Source organism: Euprymna scolopes, chromosome 7 (assembly GCF_053919585.1).
Source record: "Euprymna scolopes isolate OS-2025 chromosome 7, ASM5391958v1, whole genome shotgun sequence".
NCBI lineage: Eukaryota > Metazoa > Mollusca > Cephalopoda > Sepiida > Sepiolidae > Euprymna > Euprymna scolopes.
This window is the reverse complement of record NC_136488.1, coordinates 137,044,943-137,061,289: the sequence shown is the minus strand read 5'-3', so window position 1 is coordinate 137,061,289 and position 16,347 is coordinate 137,044,943. Positions and strand designations below refer to the sequence as shown.

The following is a 16,347-nucleotide window of genomic DNA, read 5'->3' as shown; positions in this document are numbered from 1 at the left end:
ACCGTGTTTGGACTTCAGCTAGGCTTTGGGACATAGTTGCTGATTCTCTGTTTTGAATGTTACTTTTTCACTGCCTTCGTTCAAGCCTAGCTGGACTCTGAACACGGTACCCCCATAATAATAATAAAGGGTTGAGTTCGAGACTCCTAACAAACGGTTCCCCAGTTCGATAAAAAACACCTGATGAAGGCCGGAGGGCAAAACGGCCGAAACGTTGTGACAATAACAACCAAGATGAGGAAGTCAGTCCGACAATCTCAATCAATGAAAACACCTCATCTCAAAAATACAATTATTATGCTGCAGAATGTAACATCTCTTCGCCTGCAGTCTCGAGTCAGCATATTTCAGACATTAAATAATCTGAGCAAATTATTTCAAGAATGTAGTAAAATTTGTGAGGTCAAGTTTTTCTTATTCTGGAGGATTTGCTTAATGTGGTTAGGTAATCATTCTGTTTCTCTTGGGTTGTGAGGTCAATCCTCATGAGTGACCTATAGTTTTGACATTTCTATAATTCTTAAATCACATACCAAGTCAAGATGGACCTTTTTATGGTGGAGATAAGGCAAGTCGAAGCCATTTCCATTGCTCGATCCAGATTCAGCTTGAAGTTCATGACTGCTACAATCCTTTCTTTAACTGACTAGTATTACCACTGCACTTGTGGACCTAATGCTTACAACAGTGTTCGTACAGGCTTGAAAAGTCTTTAAATTGTGACGTGTACCTTGAAAAGGCATAATTTTTATTACTTTGAAAAATCTTTGAAATTATGAAAAATATCTTGAAAATGTCCTGAAAAGACCTTAAAAATCGTATTCTTTATGTCTTGTAAAAATTTGTCAAATGACCCTCCCCTCCTTAAAAAACAACTTTGTGCAGTCCAGACTTTGCAATGGCGACCTGAACTTTTTGAATCACTGTGGATTGTAAAACAAACCCCAAATTTTGTTTTGAAGCCTTGAATTTTATCTGGAGAATACGGTGAAAAACTTTGAAAAGCCTTGAAAATGGGCCTTGAAAATCTGTATAAACTCTGTATAAGTATCACAAAAACATTCAGTTGCACCCGATTCTATTATTTTTTAATTAAAAACTTTTTTTTTGTGTGTGGGATAATTTTTAAGCAATTAGTTTTGTTGGCTAAGAATCATCCTGAATTATCTCCTCTGAGTCATACTAAGCAGCAAGCAAAGGCAATCTCCTATTTCCAGAAAATCAAAAATATCTATGGGAAATATAAATACTGGATTTAGTCTCTTTCTGACTCTGACATCAAAGTGATTAGGACCAGTCCAAGCGGCTTCCATATTTGCATGGCTGCCCCAAATCCTAGTGATAGTCATCTTCAAACTTCCAACTTTGGCTACCAGAAATCTATCTATCTATCTATCTATCTATCTCTCATTATGTAAAAGAAACTTTGTATGTGCGAGTTCGTTCCCTATGGATTCAAAAGCTTTTTATGAAGTTTCATACGAAGGTACTTTATGTGCCTGGCAGTGTTCTTAGATAGGTTTTGTATCAGAATATCTTCGATAATGAAAATAATCCGATTTAAGAAGGAACAGTCCAATTTTGACAACAGTAAACACCTTTATACAGCCTAACCTCACAAGTGCATTTGAGAAGTTTTATTACCACAAGCAGAAGGGCCCAGTGTATAAAAGTAACAGTAGTTTTTTTTTGATATGATAGACACGTGTGCGAAATGAAAGTTTCTGTTTAAAGCACAATTGAATTATAAAACTTGACTTTTGCATTTTAAACATTATTTATAAAAAACAATTTTAGGAAATCCACATTAGGTTCTCTACAGTGCAATGTAGACAATCATGTATTGTGGACTACATCACTGAGGCGAAGCATGTGAAGCTTCCTCACAGTGCACTGTAATGGGTTCCCAACTAAAGCAGACAATCAATCGATTTGATTGAAAAGTTGGCGATTTCACAGATTTCGATGACAATAAAAATATGGGAGTGTGAAACGTTCATTGATCATCAGTCAATTCCGGGCAACGTCGGGTCACCCTGCTAGTCTCCAATAAAATGTAAGTCACATTTATTTATACGTGTTGATATTCATTGGGAACATTTACCAGAAAGAACAGTTGGAAATAAGTTGCACACCAGCCGCATGATTATACAATACCTACAGCTAAATACCTAGAAAATGAACCTATTTAAGCCTGACATAGTGATACGAGGGGCGTGCAATAAGTAATGCCCCCGACCCACTTCCCATAGCAGTAGAGCAACGAAACTTGGCGCAGTTATTAGTCTTTCTCTACATAGGAACCACCCAGAGTTATGCATTTCTCCCATCGTTTGATGCAGCTCTGGATACCGTTTTTGTAGAACACCCCAGGTTGGTCCTCTAACCACGACGTGACTTCAGAAATCAAGGCTGCATCATCTGGGAAATGCTTTCTTTTCAAAAATAACTTCATGGCTGGGAAGAGGTGAAAGTCAGAGGGTGCAAGGTCAGGAGAGTAGGGAGGATTTCATAACCACACGCTCGTGCTTCTGATCTGGCGACATGCGAGTTGTGGACCGGAGCGTTGTCCTGCAGGAGGAGGGTACCTTTGCTGATTTTTCCCCGCCTCTTGATTTTGATAGCTTCCCTTAATTTCCTCAAAAGTGAAGCATAATAGGCTCCTGTAATTGTGGTACCCATTGCCAGGAAATTTGTCATCATTACTCCGTCCTGTTCCCAGAAGACTGCGAGCATGACCTTGCCAGCGGTAGGCTGCACCCTTGCCTTCTTTGGAGGTGGTGAGTCCAAGTGCTTCCACTGCATTGACTGGGCTTTGGTCTCTGGATCATAGTGGTCGACCCAGGTTTCATCCTATGTAATCAGTCTTTTGAAAAACTTTGACTCATCTTCTTGGCACATCTCCAAATTCATCCTCGAGCACTCAACACGTTCTCACTTTTGGAATGGTGTGAGCAACCTGGGAATCCATCTGGCAGACACCTTATGCATATGCAAATGGTCATGAATGATAGTTTCCACAGACCCTATACTAATCTTGACATCTTGGGCTATTTGGCGAATAGTAATGCGCCGATCTTCCAAAATGGCAGCCTCAACTTGACGGACAGATGCCTCATCAATGGCAGAAGAGGGGGGGGACCAGGTCTGGGAGCTGTTTCCACAAACTTCCAGCCATGTTTCAATTCACGATTCCAGCGTTTTACAAGGTGATATGATGGGGCATTATCACCATAAGTTTCTTTCATTTCATCAAAAATCTCCTGTGGTGTGTGTCCTTTCAAATACAAAAACCGGATCACTACTCGACACTCAACAGGCTCCATTTCACACCTGACTCAGTTCAAACACCTGTGAAACAGAAACCACAATTAGTTCAGAGCTGTAATTTGCCACATAACCCGTAGAGATATAAATCATTGCACATGCAAAATTTCAGCTAGATCAGACAACTGGTAGTGGGCCAGGGGCATTACTTATTGCACACCCCTCGTAAGAGACAAGGAGAAAGAAGCAACCCCAATAGAAGTCGGTGTCCCCAATGATGCCTAGCTAAAAAGAGCTGGGGGGGGGGGATGACGAAATAACCAAAGTTTTATATACGACATGAAAATCTACATCAATGATCTCCCAAAACACATACTTAAATTATTCGTTGACATCTATGCTGATGACATGACCATCTATAGCAACACATCTAAGGCCGTAAATGACGAACGAAGTTCTCTTTGATTCCCTCTCTCGCACGGTACAATGGGGAAAGGAGTGGCTGGTTACTTTTAATGCATCTAAAACCAAGCTTCTATCTTTACATCATCAATGTTCTGATCCCAACTGGCATCAATTGAAATGGATGGCTCTCATCTAGGGGAGGCTCCGTGTTTTGATAAGCTTCTGGGATTGACCTTTACGCCTGACCTGAAATGGAACACGTACATCAAGTCTGTTGCGCCAAAGTCGCTGGAAAAATGGTAGGATCCTTCTACCGCTCCAGAAGACATCTCACTGCTGATGTAATTCTCTATCTATATAAAAGCCAAGTACATCCAAGGATGGAGTACTGCTGCCACATCTAGGTAGGAGCTGTTTAAACCAGCTTATCCTGCCTTGAGAGAGTACAAAATAGTCTGCAACCTCTCTTCCACAGAAGAGACGTTGCGAGCTTGTCTTTATTTTATTGTCATTTCTATGGCAAGTGCTCATCCGAGCTCCAATTTCTGGTCCCCCCCCCTCGCCAATCTTGCGCAAAAAACACCCGTCTAGCTGAAACCATTGTCAATAATTTTCCCCACTCTTTATCTGTGCCTAAATCAAAAGATAGATTCCATGGACAAAGCTTCTTTCTTAGAAGTGCACACCTGTGTAACTCTCTTCTGTTTGCCTGTTTCTCACCTGACTACAACTTGGATGTCTTCAAGTCCAACATAAACAAATTCCTGATGAATCGCCCCCTTAAGTAAGGCCCTTTATCAAGTCTCCATTACTAACGATTACTACGATATTATCCCATTGACTACTGTACACGCAATAACTCTTATCCCCGTGTGGCTTCCGGGCCTTGATAAGTGGTGACTCCCATGTAAAAAAAAAAAATAAATAAATAAATAAACTGAAATCTTAGAAAAATCTCTGTCATTCCAGTCATTAAAGAAACAACTGGACTCGTGAAAAATAAATCCAAACCTTATCTGACGAATATACCCGGTGAACTAAGTGCAAAAGAGATATAAACAATTGCACTTAAAGGGACGGTTAGAATCTTAAAAAGATCTCTCGGTTGGAATGTGTGAAGTAGCAAGTGAATGTCTGGCATCTGATAGAATGCCACATCCCCAGCTAGAACAAAATTTAAAAAAAAAAAAAAAAAGTAAGAATTCTATATCGCTTAATAATAGTGGGTTATTTTGCAGTGATTAAATTGCAAGAAGAAATCTTACTCGTGTACGAATTTCATCAGCTCATGCATACCAATAGTCACTAACATGAAGAAGGTAAACCAACACACATACATACTGCCATATACTCACGTTACTTACATATGCATATTATTCACTCTATGAACATGGGTTTGTGATTATTCACTTGATTTTCTTTTTTTGCGTAAATGAACACATTCCGATTAAAAATAACTTTTATATCTTCATAAAATTTAAGATATAAAAAATATCATAAATTTCGTTTTTCTCAATTTTTCATTTAATTTTTTTTTTTTTTTTTTTTTAGTTAGCACTTGCTAACTGGTGACCCTTCTATTCCCTATTTTGTTTATTTCCATTTTTATATATACGCCCGTTTAATATGCCTCATTTGCTTCTTTCATTTATATACAACACAACTTATATACCCAACTAGCAGGGAGACCCGATATTTCTCGGGATTGAGTGCGGGTCAGCAAATTTCACATTTCCACTACTTTTTATTGTCATCGAAATTGGTAAAATCGCACATTTTTCAATCGAATCGATTAATTACCTGCTCTAGTCGGAGATTTAACAGGAGGAAGCTTCACATGCCTCCGCGCAGTGACTTAGTCTAAAATGCATTGTAGTTTACATTGCACTGATTTTCTAAAATTATCTTTATATATGATGGCTTGAATTAAAGTTTAAATTGCAAAAGTCAAGTATCACGGTTCACTTGTGCTATAAACAAAAACATTAATTTCAAATGCGCCTCTGTTTTATCAAAGAACCTCCCATTGATTTTTATATACAGAGCCCTTTGGCCTGTGTGGTGATAAAACTTTTCAAATGCACTTGTGATGTTAGGCTGTATAAGGGTGTTAACTTTGATCAAAATCGGACTGTTCCTTCTTAAATTTGATTTTTTGCCATTAGCCATTTTTGGATACTTATCAGAGGCATTCCAATACAAAACCTACCTAAAAACACTCCCAGACATAAAGATACTATTGTCGTCCAAAAATGGTGTTATAAAACCCAGTCGGGTTTATGCTATAACTTTGCAATCACCTTGTATTCAACATGTGCGTTAGTTACATTTCTTTGATGTACTTTTTTTAAATTTTTTTTTTTTTTGCTATTGTTTTATCCCCATTTAATGAGTTTGTTTTTTGTCTTTCAGAAAATTATGGGGAATATCTGTTAGCTTAGGATTTTCAGGCTTATTCATAGGTTGTATGTTGATCCCCGTCTTCAACGCGATCATGCAGAATGCCTTGTAAGTTTTTACTTATCTCTCTTTTATTTTTTCTTTCTTTCTATAAGTAGCATCTAAATTACTTTGTTGCTATCTGACACTTAAACAAATTCATGAGCACCATCTGTTTGGCCACCAGGTAAACTAGTTTGACAGCAGTTTGATTATCTAGTTCCCTCTCATGATCTTGTCTGAATTAAAAGAAATTCTGGGTCATCAGTTTCTGGACAATGGTTGTCATATTTTTTTATATATACCTATTTAAAAAAAATATTTTTTTTTTTTGCATTAATTTTTTTTTTTATATACCTATTTTTAACATTTTATTTACATTAGCATATTTCTTTTTCTTTTTTCTTTATAGGCGACTCAAAGTCTGCAGCAAAAAGTGTCGGATAAAAAAATTATTTTATTTTTCTAAAAAAAAAAAAGAAAAATCAATAAATATTTCATAAAATAGTATTATTGGAAACCTTCTGTCTCTTGAGATAATGGCATTCTTCACCTAATTTGGTTTACTACAACGGCTGCTGTTGCTAAATAGTTCAATTTTAGATTTGCAGCTACGTTGGCAGATGCTGCAGTTATAGTCAGAGGTAGGAATGGTGGGGGTGCCAGGGTTGGACTGTATCCTCTCTCACCCGTAGGTTCTTTTTTCTTCACATTGTATTTCTCTCTTCTTTTCAGCTAATTTGATGCCGTTCTTGACCTTTGCTCGCCAGGCTGTGCGATCAGATGACTCTGACTCGAGATCTTGTGACTGAATGCCACAAGTCTTCAGGTCTCTGTTGCAAGTGTCCTTGTAGCGCAGAGTTAGTCATCTGATTGGCCGTGTTCCAGAGACCAGCTCACCATACAGGATGTCCTGCACACATAGTATATTTTTTATAATACTGCAATCAAACTCAAAATAAGTAAACAATAACATTTTATTATTTTATGAAAAATAATTAAAAAAATAATTAAGTATCATGCAATTTTTTTAGCTGACATTTTTTTTTGCTGCCGACTTTGTGCCACCCATTCCTTTGCATCAGTTTTTTATTTATTTATTTATTTATTTATTTCATCATTAAAAAAAATAAATTCTTTCCGTCTCTTACTATTGTATTATTTATTTTTCAGGGAATTGGGCTTACCAGAAGATATTAACACATTTGGTTTGGTCTCTGGTTTATTAAATTCTTGTTTTTCCTTTGGGTGAGTTTTAAAATTTTAACTCATTATTACAACACTTACTTGGCCTTTTGGTCAAGATCAAAGTGTAGTATCTGTTCTTCAGATGCTGCACTTCTATTTTTTGTTCTCTTTCGGTGGAGGAGAAATCCTTCACGACTGAGACAATTTTTATTTTTGTACCTTTTCTCCACGTTAAAAAACGACCCTGGTGTCTAACTCTGTCCCGTGGGGAGGCATAGTAAATAGGTACAACACTTAAGATTGTTGACTTAGAATATAAAAGAATTATCTCCTTTAAAGCAAATTATCTCCCCTGAAATTTTTACATTGGTTATTTCAAGTTGCGCCTTGAACTAGTTTTTATATCATTTCATGTTTGAGACACTTTTTTTTTTTTTTTTTTTTTCTTTGAGACCTCATCATGCCATAATCCGGATCATTGATTTGTTTTTGCTAGTCTAGCCACCAGAGAATAATAGTTTGACTCCTCTACCAACTGCAGATACTATTTTGACGAAGTCAGTTTTTGCAAAGCAAGTGTCATCCTCCATATACAGTGCCTGGTATTCTCAAATAGCCACCCATCTGGTACTGACCAGGCTGAACATCGCTTAACTTCAATAACCTAATGAAAACTGGTGTGTCAAGAGATTAAGGTTATTTGCCCAGAATGAGTTAACTTGGATATGGGTCAAGGGAGATATCTCCGTTGAATTATGCTCTGCAACAAGAGAATGCAATATTCTAATTCCAGAACTAGTGCTTCCTGACTCGAATGCACCTTAAAGATTTTACTTTTTTATTTCTTTGCAAAACTTAATCTCGTCCTGTAAAGCCAAAAACAATTTTCTTTACAAAACAAGCCGCCAAATATTGTGGATGAGTCGGGTTAGAAGACCTAAGGAGCTTGAATTACAAGAACTTTCCCAAAATCACCAGACTTTGCAATGAATGACATAGAAGGATTTGATATGGTGTAAAACAAAATAACCAAGTAAAACATTATGATGCATAAAGTTTGAAAAACCTTTGCCAAAATGGATGAAACTAAAAATGGTTGATATTTATAGAACAGAACATCCAAATCAAACCAAATCCCAAATCTTAAATGAGCCTTAAACACTCTCATCCCACTAACTGAAATCAAAATTGAATGCATTAATATAAAAGTAAAAACTTATATTAATAGACTAAACTACTCCAAAATTGGCCATTATCAAAAAATAGTGCACCAGAAATGCTGAAACTGTGACAGCAATGAACACCAGGAAGCAGAGTGCCAAGGAAATATATAAACTGTGAAAAACCTAACCCAGCATACTCACCTTTTTTAGCAAAACTATGATAAAGGAAAAAGGATAAATGAAATGAAATATACAGAAACCATGAGCATCACGGAAGCGAGAAATCAGACCAGTTAAATATGTTGGTAATATTAGGTAGAAGTCCAAAGGAAGAATTTTTCAACTGTTAAGCTTTCCTTCTCACAATTTTTGATATCAAACCCCAGAGCACATCTGTCAGAAACTTACTTCTGCCAAAGAGAGCCCCCCCCACACACACACACACTGACATGTAGGATTTTTATTTGAAAAACTGACTGCATCTCATTTGCATATTTCCTCCAACTCTTGTTACCTCAGATGACCACCAGTCTACAGATAGCAAGAGCGGACATTTTTTTTTTCTTCTTTATCCCTTCCCTGAACGGTTGGCACATTGTACAAAGTCAGGTTTGTACTTTTTAATCACGATGAACTATACAATAAAATAAAAAAATATACGAAAAACGTTAGCATAACTGAAGCCAAAAAGATCATTAAATCAGACCTTATAATTAACTCAATTATATTGTACGCAAATACAACCAAAAAAAAAAGACAACAAAGAAAATAGAAAAACTTAGAAATTTAAAAAGTCACAACTCTAATAAAAATACTCCAAGAACAAGTTGAAACATTAGCAATTACCATCAACTCGGACAACATTTAAAAACAACACACAAACAACCAAAAGTAAAACCTCATCAGATCCCAAAATCTGAACACAACTCCCAAATAAAAACATCGCAGGAACTAACCACATTCCAAAACCTAATGAACGAACACCAAACACACCCCAGGAAAGGAAAGAACCAATCCCCTCACCAACCAAACTAATCAAAAATCCCAAAAAGACAGATCCTGCTCCACATCAAGAATAGCAACTACAGACCAGAACAAATTTAAAACTTTAGAGACAACGGAGAAAAATGAAAAAACCCTGATTATACAAATGACTAAAAATTAGTGTTGGGACGATTAATCAGGAATTGGGAAAAATCAACAAATTTGGGGGATATAAGAATCGGAAAAACTGGACCCTATCTTTCGATGCCAAAACGATATTTTGATTGTCTTTTTTTTATTTGATTTTTTTTAAAGCAAAATCTTCCATTGTATGTGTAATAATGATAAAATAATAAATATTTATTGATTTTAAAATACCTGTAAAGCTAAAATCTGTAGATCATCCTCCACAATAAAATTTGAAGTAGAAGATCTGATAACACCTCTGTCTTACCCCTTTCATTTTAATGAGGTACTTCAATGCTCACAACAAAACGTGGAGATGTGAAAATATCAACCACACTGGAAAAATTGAGTCACTACCCGGAATCACCTGAAATATGTACACTTATTGCACTGTAGAGAATCTACTGCTGATTTTATAAAATTATTTTTATATACAGGGTGTCCATAAAGTTACTATACAGTCTTACAAGTTACTATACAGACACCCTGTAATATATTAACAGTACAGTAAGATATTGTATTAAAATATTTATTTGTAACAAAAGAAATAAAAAGAAATAACACCTTTATGTTTATAAAAATCTCAGAAAATACACGTGTTACATCCGAAAAGACTGTAACAATCAAGGCAAACAATTTCTATGACAAATATTCAAATTGGAGGCCTTCAGCTCCAATACATTCTCGACAACGTGACACCACACTCTGACAAACTTTGGTGCACAAGTCACGATCAATATTAACTATTAATACAAATATAATGCAATAAAACAATAAGACTGTATAGTAACTTTACGGACACCCTGTATAATGGCTTGAATTTAAATTTAAAAAGAAAAAATAAAGTATCATGTTTCAATTGTGCTTTAAATAGAAACTTTTATTTCGAACGCACCCCTGTCATATCAAAGAACCTACTGTTGATTTTATATGCCGGCCCTTTTGGCTTGTGTGGCAATAGAATTTCTCAGATGCACTTGTGATGTTAGGCTGCATAAGGTGTTAACTTTGGTCAACTTTTATTTTTTCTTTTATTAGATTTTTCGATTATCGATACTTATGGAAGACATTCCACTACAAAACCTATCTAAGAACACTGCCAAACACATAAAGTACTTTCGTGTGAAATTTCATAAAAATCGACCCAGCTGTTTTAGAGTCCATAGAGAATGAACTCGCACACACAAAGTTCCTTTTACATAATAGTAGAGATGAAAATAGAGATTTGCATTATCACAAATGACATCTGGTGATTTGTATTTCTATAATGCTCAACCCATGAAGGAGATGTGAGGGAAAACTTCTTCCATAGTTTTGATTGCTTTTGATTTCTTCTGCATTGTTTTCTTGTAAATGTATGTATTCTGTAATTATCTTGTTTGTTTTTTTCTTTCTTTTTCATTCCCCCCTCCCCCAGTGCTTTCCTTGGTCCGACTGCTGGGTCCGCAATTAAAGATAAAATCGGTTTTGCCTGGACATGTTTTGTTATTGCAGTCTTCATGTGCACGTCTGTAAGTATCGGCTTTGTTGTTTTATTTTTAATCAAAGCAAAGCACATCCGAATTCATTTTTTATTTTCGTATTGTACTAGAAGAATACTCGTCCCAGGAAAAGTAAAAAAAAAAAAAAATCAATTCTTCAAACAGAACAGTTTTGCACCACTTTTTATGCGCATTTATAATAAATTAAAATCAAGATATAATGCTGGCAAGAATGAAGCTTGAGTGGAGAAAATACTCTTTATCATAAAAGGAACCAAATTCCCCTAATCACCGATTAAAATTTAATCACATGATTCTTGAAAAAGTTTATATATTTTTTTTTAAATTATAAAATTTTTTATTTATATTGTTTAAAATTAAAAATAAAAAGGTTTATATTGTTTATAATTATTTTTAAAAAAAAGTTCTGTATAAAATCTTTATTAATATTTTGGTACTTGTATAGTTTAATCAAGACATTAAAAAAATTAAAATATTGAAAAGAGGTTATATTGTACATATCTGTTATGGAATTAAGTTCTCTGAAAAACAATTTCACTTAATTTGATCAAGTATTTTTTTTTTTTTTTTTTTTTTTTTTTATAGCTAAAAAAACAATTTGTTATGGTACCGAGCAAAAGGTAGTCATGTTTCGATTTTTAGGAAGAAAAGCTAGTATTAAAGATGGGGAAGGAGTGTCGACACTTAAAACTGAGTTATCTCCCCGTGGCATGTTCAAAAAATTCAAAGATGACTACCTTTTTTTCAAAAAAAACTTTTTTTTTCCGTTGTGTAAAAAAAACAAAAAAAAAAAAAAACTATTTGATCAAATTAAGTGAAATTTTTTTTTTAGATATCTTCAATCCAAAACAGATACGTACAATATAACTTCTTTTTTTTTTTTTATATATATATTTTCATTTTTTAATGTCTTGATTAAACTGTACAAGTACCAATATTTTTTCATTTGTGAGTATCTTGCTACTCAATCTTGTCTAATGCTACTAAAACGTATGTCTAGAATCTTGTGTAATGGTTTTGCTGGGAGACTGGTTGTTGACTCAGATTATGTTTGTCACAAATGTTTGGTTATTGCTCACTTAATAGATACAGTGAAACATGGATGTAGATGACTCTCCACGTGGTGTTTAAACTATCTTCTGCTAACATTTTATTGTGTGTCACTAACACGGTTAACGCAGTATTAGCTTGTGTTCAAGTTAAGTGCATGCAGAGAGGTCGAAAGGTTAAGATTGACATCTACCATGCATGTGATGATGTATAGAAGTGAAATATCAGTACAGTCAGGGAAGCAGGTAGAAGGAAGGGAATTCCAAAGTCTAAATAAATCCTGGTGGTGATTGTGAATGTGCTGTCACTGTTCGCTGTTATCGTTTGTGGAAGGTACACGAAGCTGCTACCAATCCTTATATCCAAGGGCATAGCCAACCGTGCTTTCCAGGGCGCCCCCCCCCTCCTATTCCGCCTCAGAGATGTCAACCCAAATTTTTCCCCTAATTTAAAGTAACAGTAGGGTAGCCAGAGATAAGCAGGCAGACATTTGCGGTGTTGTAAATAATTTGCTAATGGAGGAATTATTTACTGCTTGCAAATCGATTTTGCCTGCCATTTCACAATAACGCATTAAAGTTTACCTACCCATAGGGGAATTTTGTAGGTTGGATTCGTTTCATTTTGTTCAAAATATTTACTAATTTATTTTCATTGTTTTGTACAAAAAAAAAACTTTTCACGTCATTTCGTTCATTTTTCGTTTTGCTTCATGCATCTGTAATTAATTGCAATCAGAATGTGGCAAAAGTTATAATAAAGGCAACCAAAAATTGCATTTATTAATCAGGTTGAGTAATTTGACAAAGTAATTATATAAAAAGATTTTATAAATCAATCAAAATATTTAAATTTCACGTTATAAGAATATTTAATGAGAATTACAATTTTTAGGTTGTACTAATTATAATTAAAAAAAAAAAAATGAATGCTCTAATTATTAAAAAAAAAACCCAAAAAAACTATACTTTACTTAAACGAAATGAATGAAATCTATATTGTAAAAGTTTTGCTACAAAAGTTTGAACCTCCCCGTCCCCTTGATACTTCCTGGTTACGTCCTTGCTTACATTTAAGTTAATTTCCTTCATGACTGAGAGCAAGGTTTTTTTTTGGTCTGCTATCTTACAGAATGAGGAAATACGAGTCACAAACATTTCTTCAGCTTCAGCATAATGACTGTGCCATGCTGCATTATATTGTTTGCACACATCCACGATTTATAAAATTAATTCTATAAATCAATCAAAATATTTAAATTTCACATTATAAGAATATTTAATGAGAATTAATTACAATTTTTTAGGTTGTACTAATTATAATTAAAAAAAAAAAACATTGTTTGCACGCATCCATGATTTATAACTTTTGTTCAAAAAATTAATTTTACCCGTCCCAGGATGGGTAAAATTAATTTTTTGAACAAAAGTTTTGCACCACTTCTATGTTCGGCCCTATCGGTGAGGCATTAGAATACGCCGACTGCCCCCCCCCCCTGCAGAGGGTAAAAGTCCCTCAATGGGGGTCCTGGATATGACCTTAAACTATATCCAGTGGTGAGGCCCCAGCTTGTGGACTTTGGGGAGTGTGGAGCCACCCTTTAATTACCATTGCTCTCAGGTCCACTCTGACCCGGAGTGGTAGTACCTGTTAGGGTCCCAACTATGGGTTAAATAGAAACCGACGTGAAAACAACAAATATACTCTATTAAAAAAAATTTTTCTTCAAAATCTTTGGATTCGGCATTAAATAACCCGAAAAGGGTTGATATGTCGTAAAACAAAAACAACCAACCAACCAACTTTTATGTCCACTTATGAGAATGGAAATCAAGATGTACAGTGCTACTAAACCTTATGTCAAAAATCCTTGTTCTAATTTGAATTAAAATTCATTGCATGATTTTGATTCTAAAAAATGTCTCAAATTTAAAGCTTAATGGATCTTAAGAATAAATTAAAACTTGGTGAATTTTTCTTAATTAAATGCATTTTTAAAATTCTTGAAAAATATTCTGCATACTAAAATATTGAAATATTAAATGTCTAATACCTGTTGTTAAAATTTAACAAAAATGTCACAAATTCTATTGCAACAAACAATAACAGATTATTAAAATGGATTTTCTTAAATGTAATATGTAAATGAGGTTACTCCTTAAATGTAGATTTCCTTTGAACTAAATCTAATATATAAAAGCCTATATTGTCCGTCTGTCTCTATATTTTCAAACTGTATCTTGTCCGAAACTAACAGTCGAAAGCAGCACTAGGGGACCTCAAATGATTGGATTTTTTACGGACTGTTCTTTTATGGATCTTTAGCTGGTTAAAATAGTTTTTAACGGGTCAAAATAGAAAAAAGTTTCATACATTTTTTACATTCATCTGAGTTTATTTTTAATTTTTAAACAGTTCATACGCGTGTCACATTAGTACAGTGGTAACGTCACCAGCTTTGAATGCTACAGTTCCGGTTTTGATTCTAGCTGAAGGCACCCTAATACTTTTTTTTATTTACTTTTGAAATCACGACTATAATAATATACACGAAATGTGGACAAGTTAAAATATATTTAAACGTATTTTACGCGTGGGCAAAGCCAGGCACCCCCCACGCTAGAAATCATAATGAAATGAACGTGTAAAAGTCCGTTTTTAGTATAAAAATTAATTTGTGAAACAGTTTACCTTTTGTACATGTTAATCAAATTGTGAACAAACTGACAGAAATGACTTTATTTAAATTATAAAAAAAATTATTTTAAAATAGATAATAACTTTGAAAAAATGGGTGCTTATTTAAAATTAAGCAGATCTTCAAAACAAAAATACAGAACAATCTTTACAAAAAAAAAAAAAAAATTATGATGTACATGCCCGTCACATTGAAGATGTCATATTCTAAAAATTATGTAAATTGATTATTTTTTTTATTTTTATTCTTTTTTAACGAAGAAAATCAAATTTTATGACGAAACGAGATGTAGGGTTTTGATCCGCCAGGTATTATATAAATCTCACCTGTCTGTTTATCTACGTATGTATGTATGTATGTTTGCCTAAAACTTTCAACAGAGGCGACGGATTTTCATGAGAGCAGTATCATTTTGGAGCTCAACCCTTCGGACGACAAATATAAAAAAATTGGCTAAAAACATTAATTCCTTTACCCTCAGCAGCTCGGGTTGCTTTTTTTCGTCAATATTTTCGGAAGTCATTCCTTCTTTTGGATTGACTAGCCTTAATTTAAACATTCGCCACTTCTGGTTTGACGATGGATGCAACAGCAAAGATGTCGCATTTTTTTTTTTTTTCACATTCTTTTCCTCCTTCGCAGTACGGGTTCGAGCCTGCCTACTGTCACTTTTTTTTTTTTTTTTTGCTTAACACACCCCTCCAAACACCCGAGCAACACTGACTACCCAGGCTAGTATTTTATAAATAAGAGGGAGATAATTCAATAAACAATTAAAACCACTAAAAATTGTAAAAAAGTAATTTACTATATTAAAAAAAAATACTTAACCAATTTATATGATTTTTAGAATATGACATTTTCGTTCCATGCTGGGTACGTACAATGTCATAAAGATTTTTCTTGCTGTTTAGGTTTTTAATAATGAGCTTAATTCTAAAAAAAAAAAAGCACCCGAAAAATGTGATGAAAGTTCTGTTACAGACACAGAATCACCATTATATAATGCTGCTATGCTTTACAATTTCAGGCCATCATACTCCTCCTTTATCGAGTGTTCAGCCGTTACTACCATCCAAAAACACTCTCGGTGACATCCACAGAATCTTCAGATGCGTCGACGACACAAAATGAAAAAGAAAACGTTTGACGGACGATCAAAGATTATAGTGCTGCATTCTTTTAAATAAGTATATATATATATATATTAAAACAAAACCCACGTCCATCCATCCATTCATCTACAGATTTTGTGTATTAATGCAAAAATATGGTTCGTTTATGTGACAGGCTCCTGTGTAAAAACTCTTGTTTTTTATTTAGTTGCATAAAATAACCATATTACAGATTCCCCCCCCCCCCCCCCCGTCTAAAAAAAAAAAAAAAAAAACGCCAGCCATGGAAATGTTAATAAGATTTACCATCTTTTCCGCAATGCAACCATATTTGATACAAATAAACTTAA

General features: G+C 34.5%; 1 protein-coding gene across 2 annotated transcripts in view; it reads left to right on the top strand.

Moving 5' to 3' along the window:
* LOC145279987 (MFS-type transporter SLC18B1-like) overlaps nucleotides 1-16,084 on the top strand; it is a 140,806-nt gene extending 124,722 nt beyond the window's left edge. For both annotated transcript variants that reach the window (XM_080131584.1, XM_080131585.1), the window contains exons 11-14: nucleotides 6,085-6,180; nucleotides 7,285-7,359; nucleotides 11,050-11,143; nucleotides 15,913-16,084. In XM_080131584.1, coding sequence (XP_079987710.1) covers nucleotides 6,085-6,180; nucleotides 7,285-7,359; nucleotides 11,050-11,143; nucleotides 15,913-16,032 — 385 coding nt within the window. In that variant the 3' untranslated portion in view covers nucleotides 16,033-16,084. The remainder of the gene's footprint in view (nucleotides 1-6,084; nucleotides 6,181-7,284; nucleotides 7,360-11,049; nucleotides 11,144-15,912) is intronic.
* The last annotated feature ends 263 nt before the right edge of the window (nucleotides 16,085-16,347 follow it).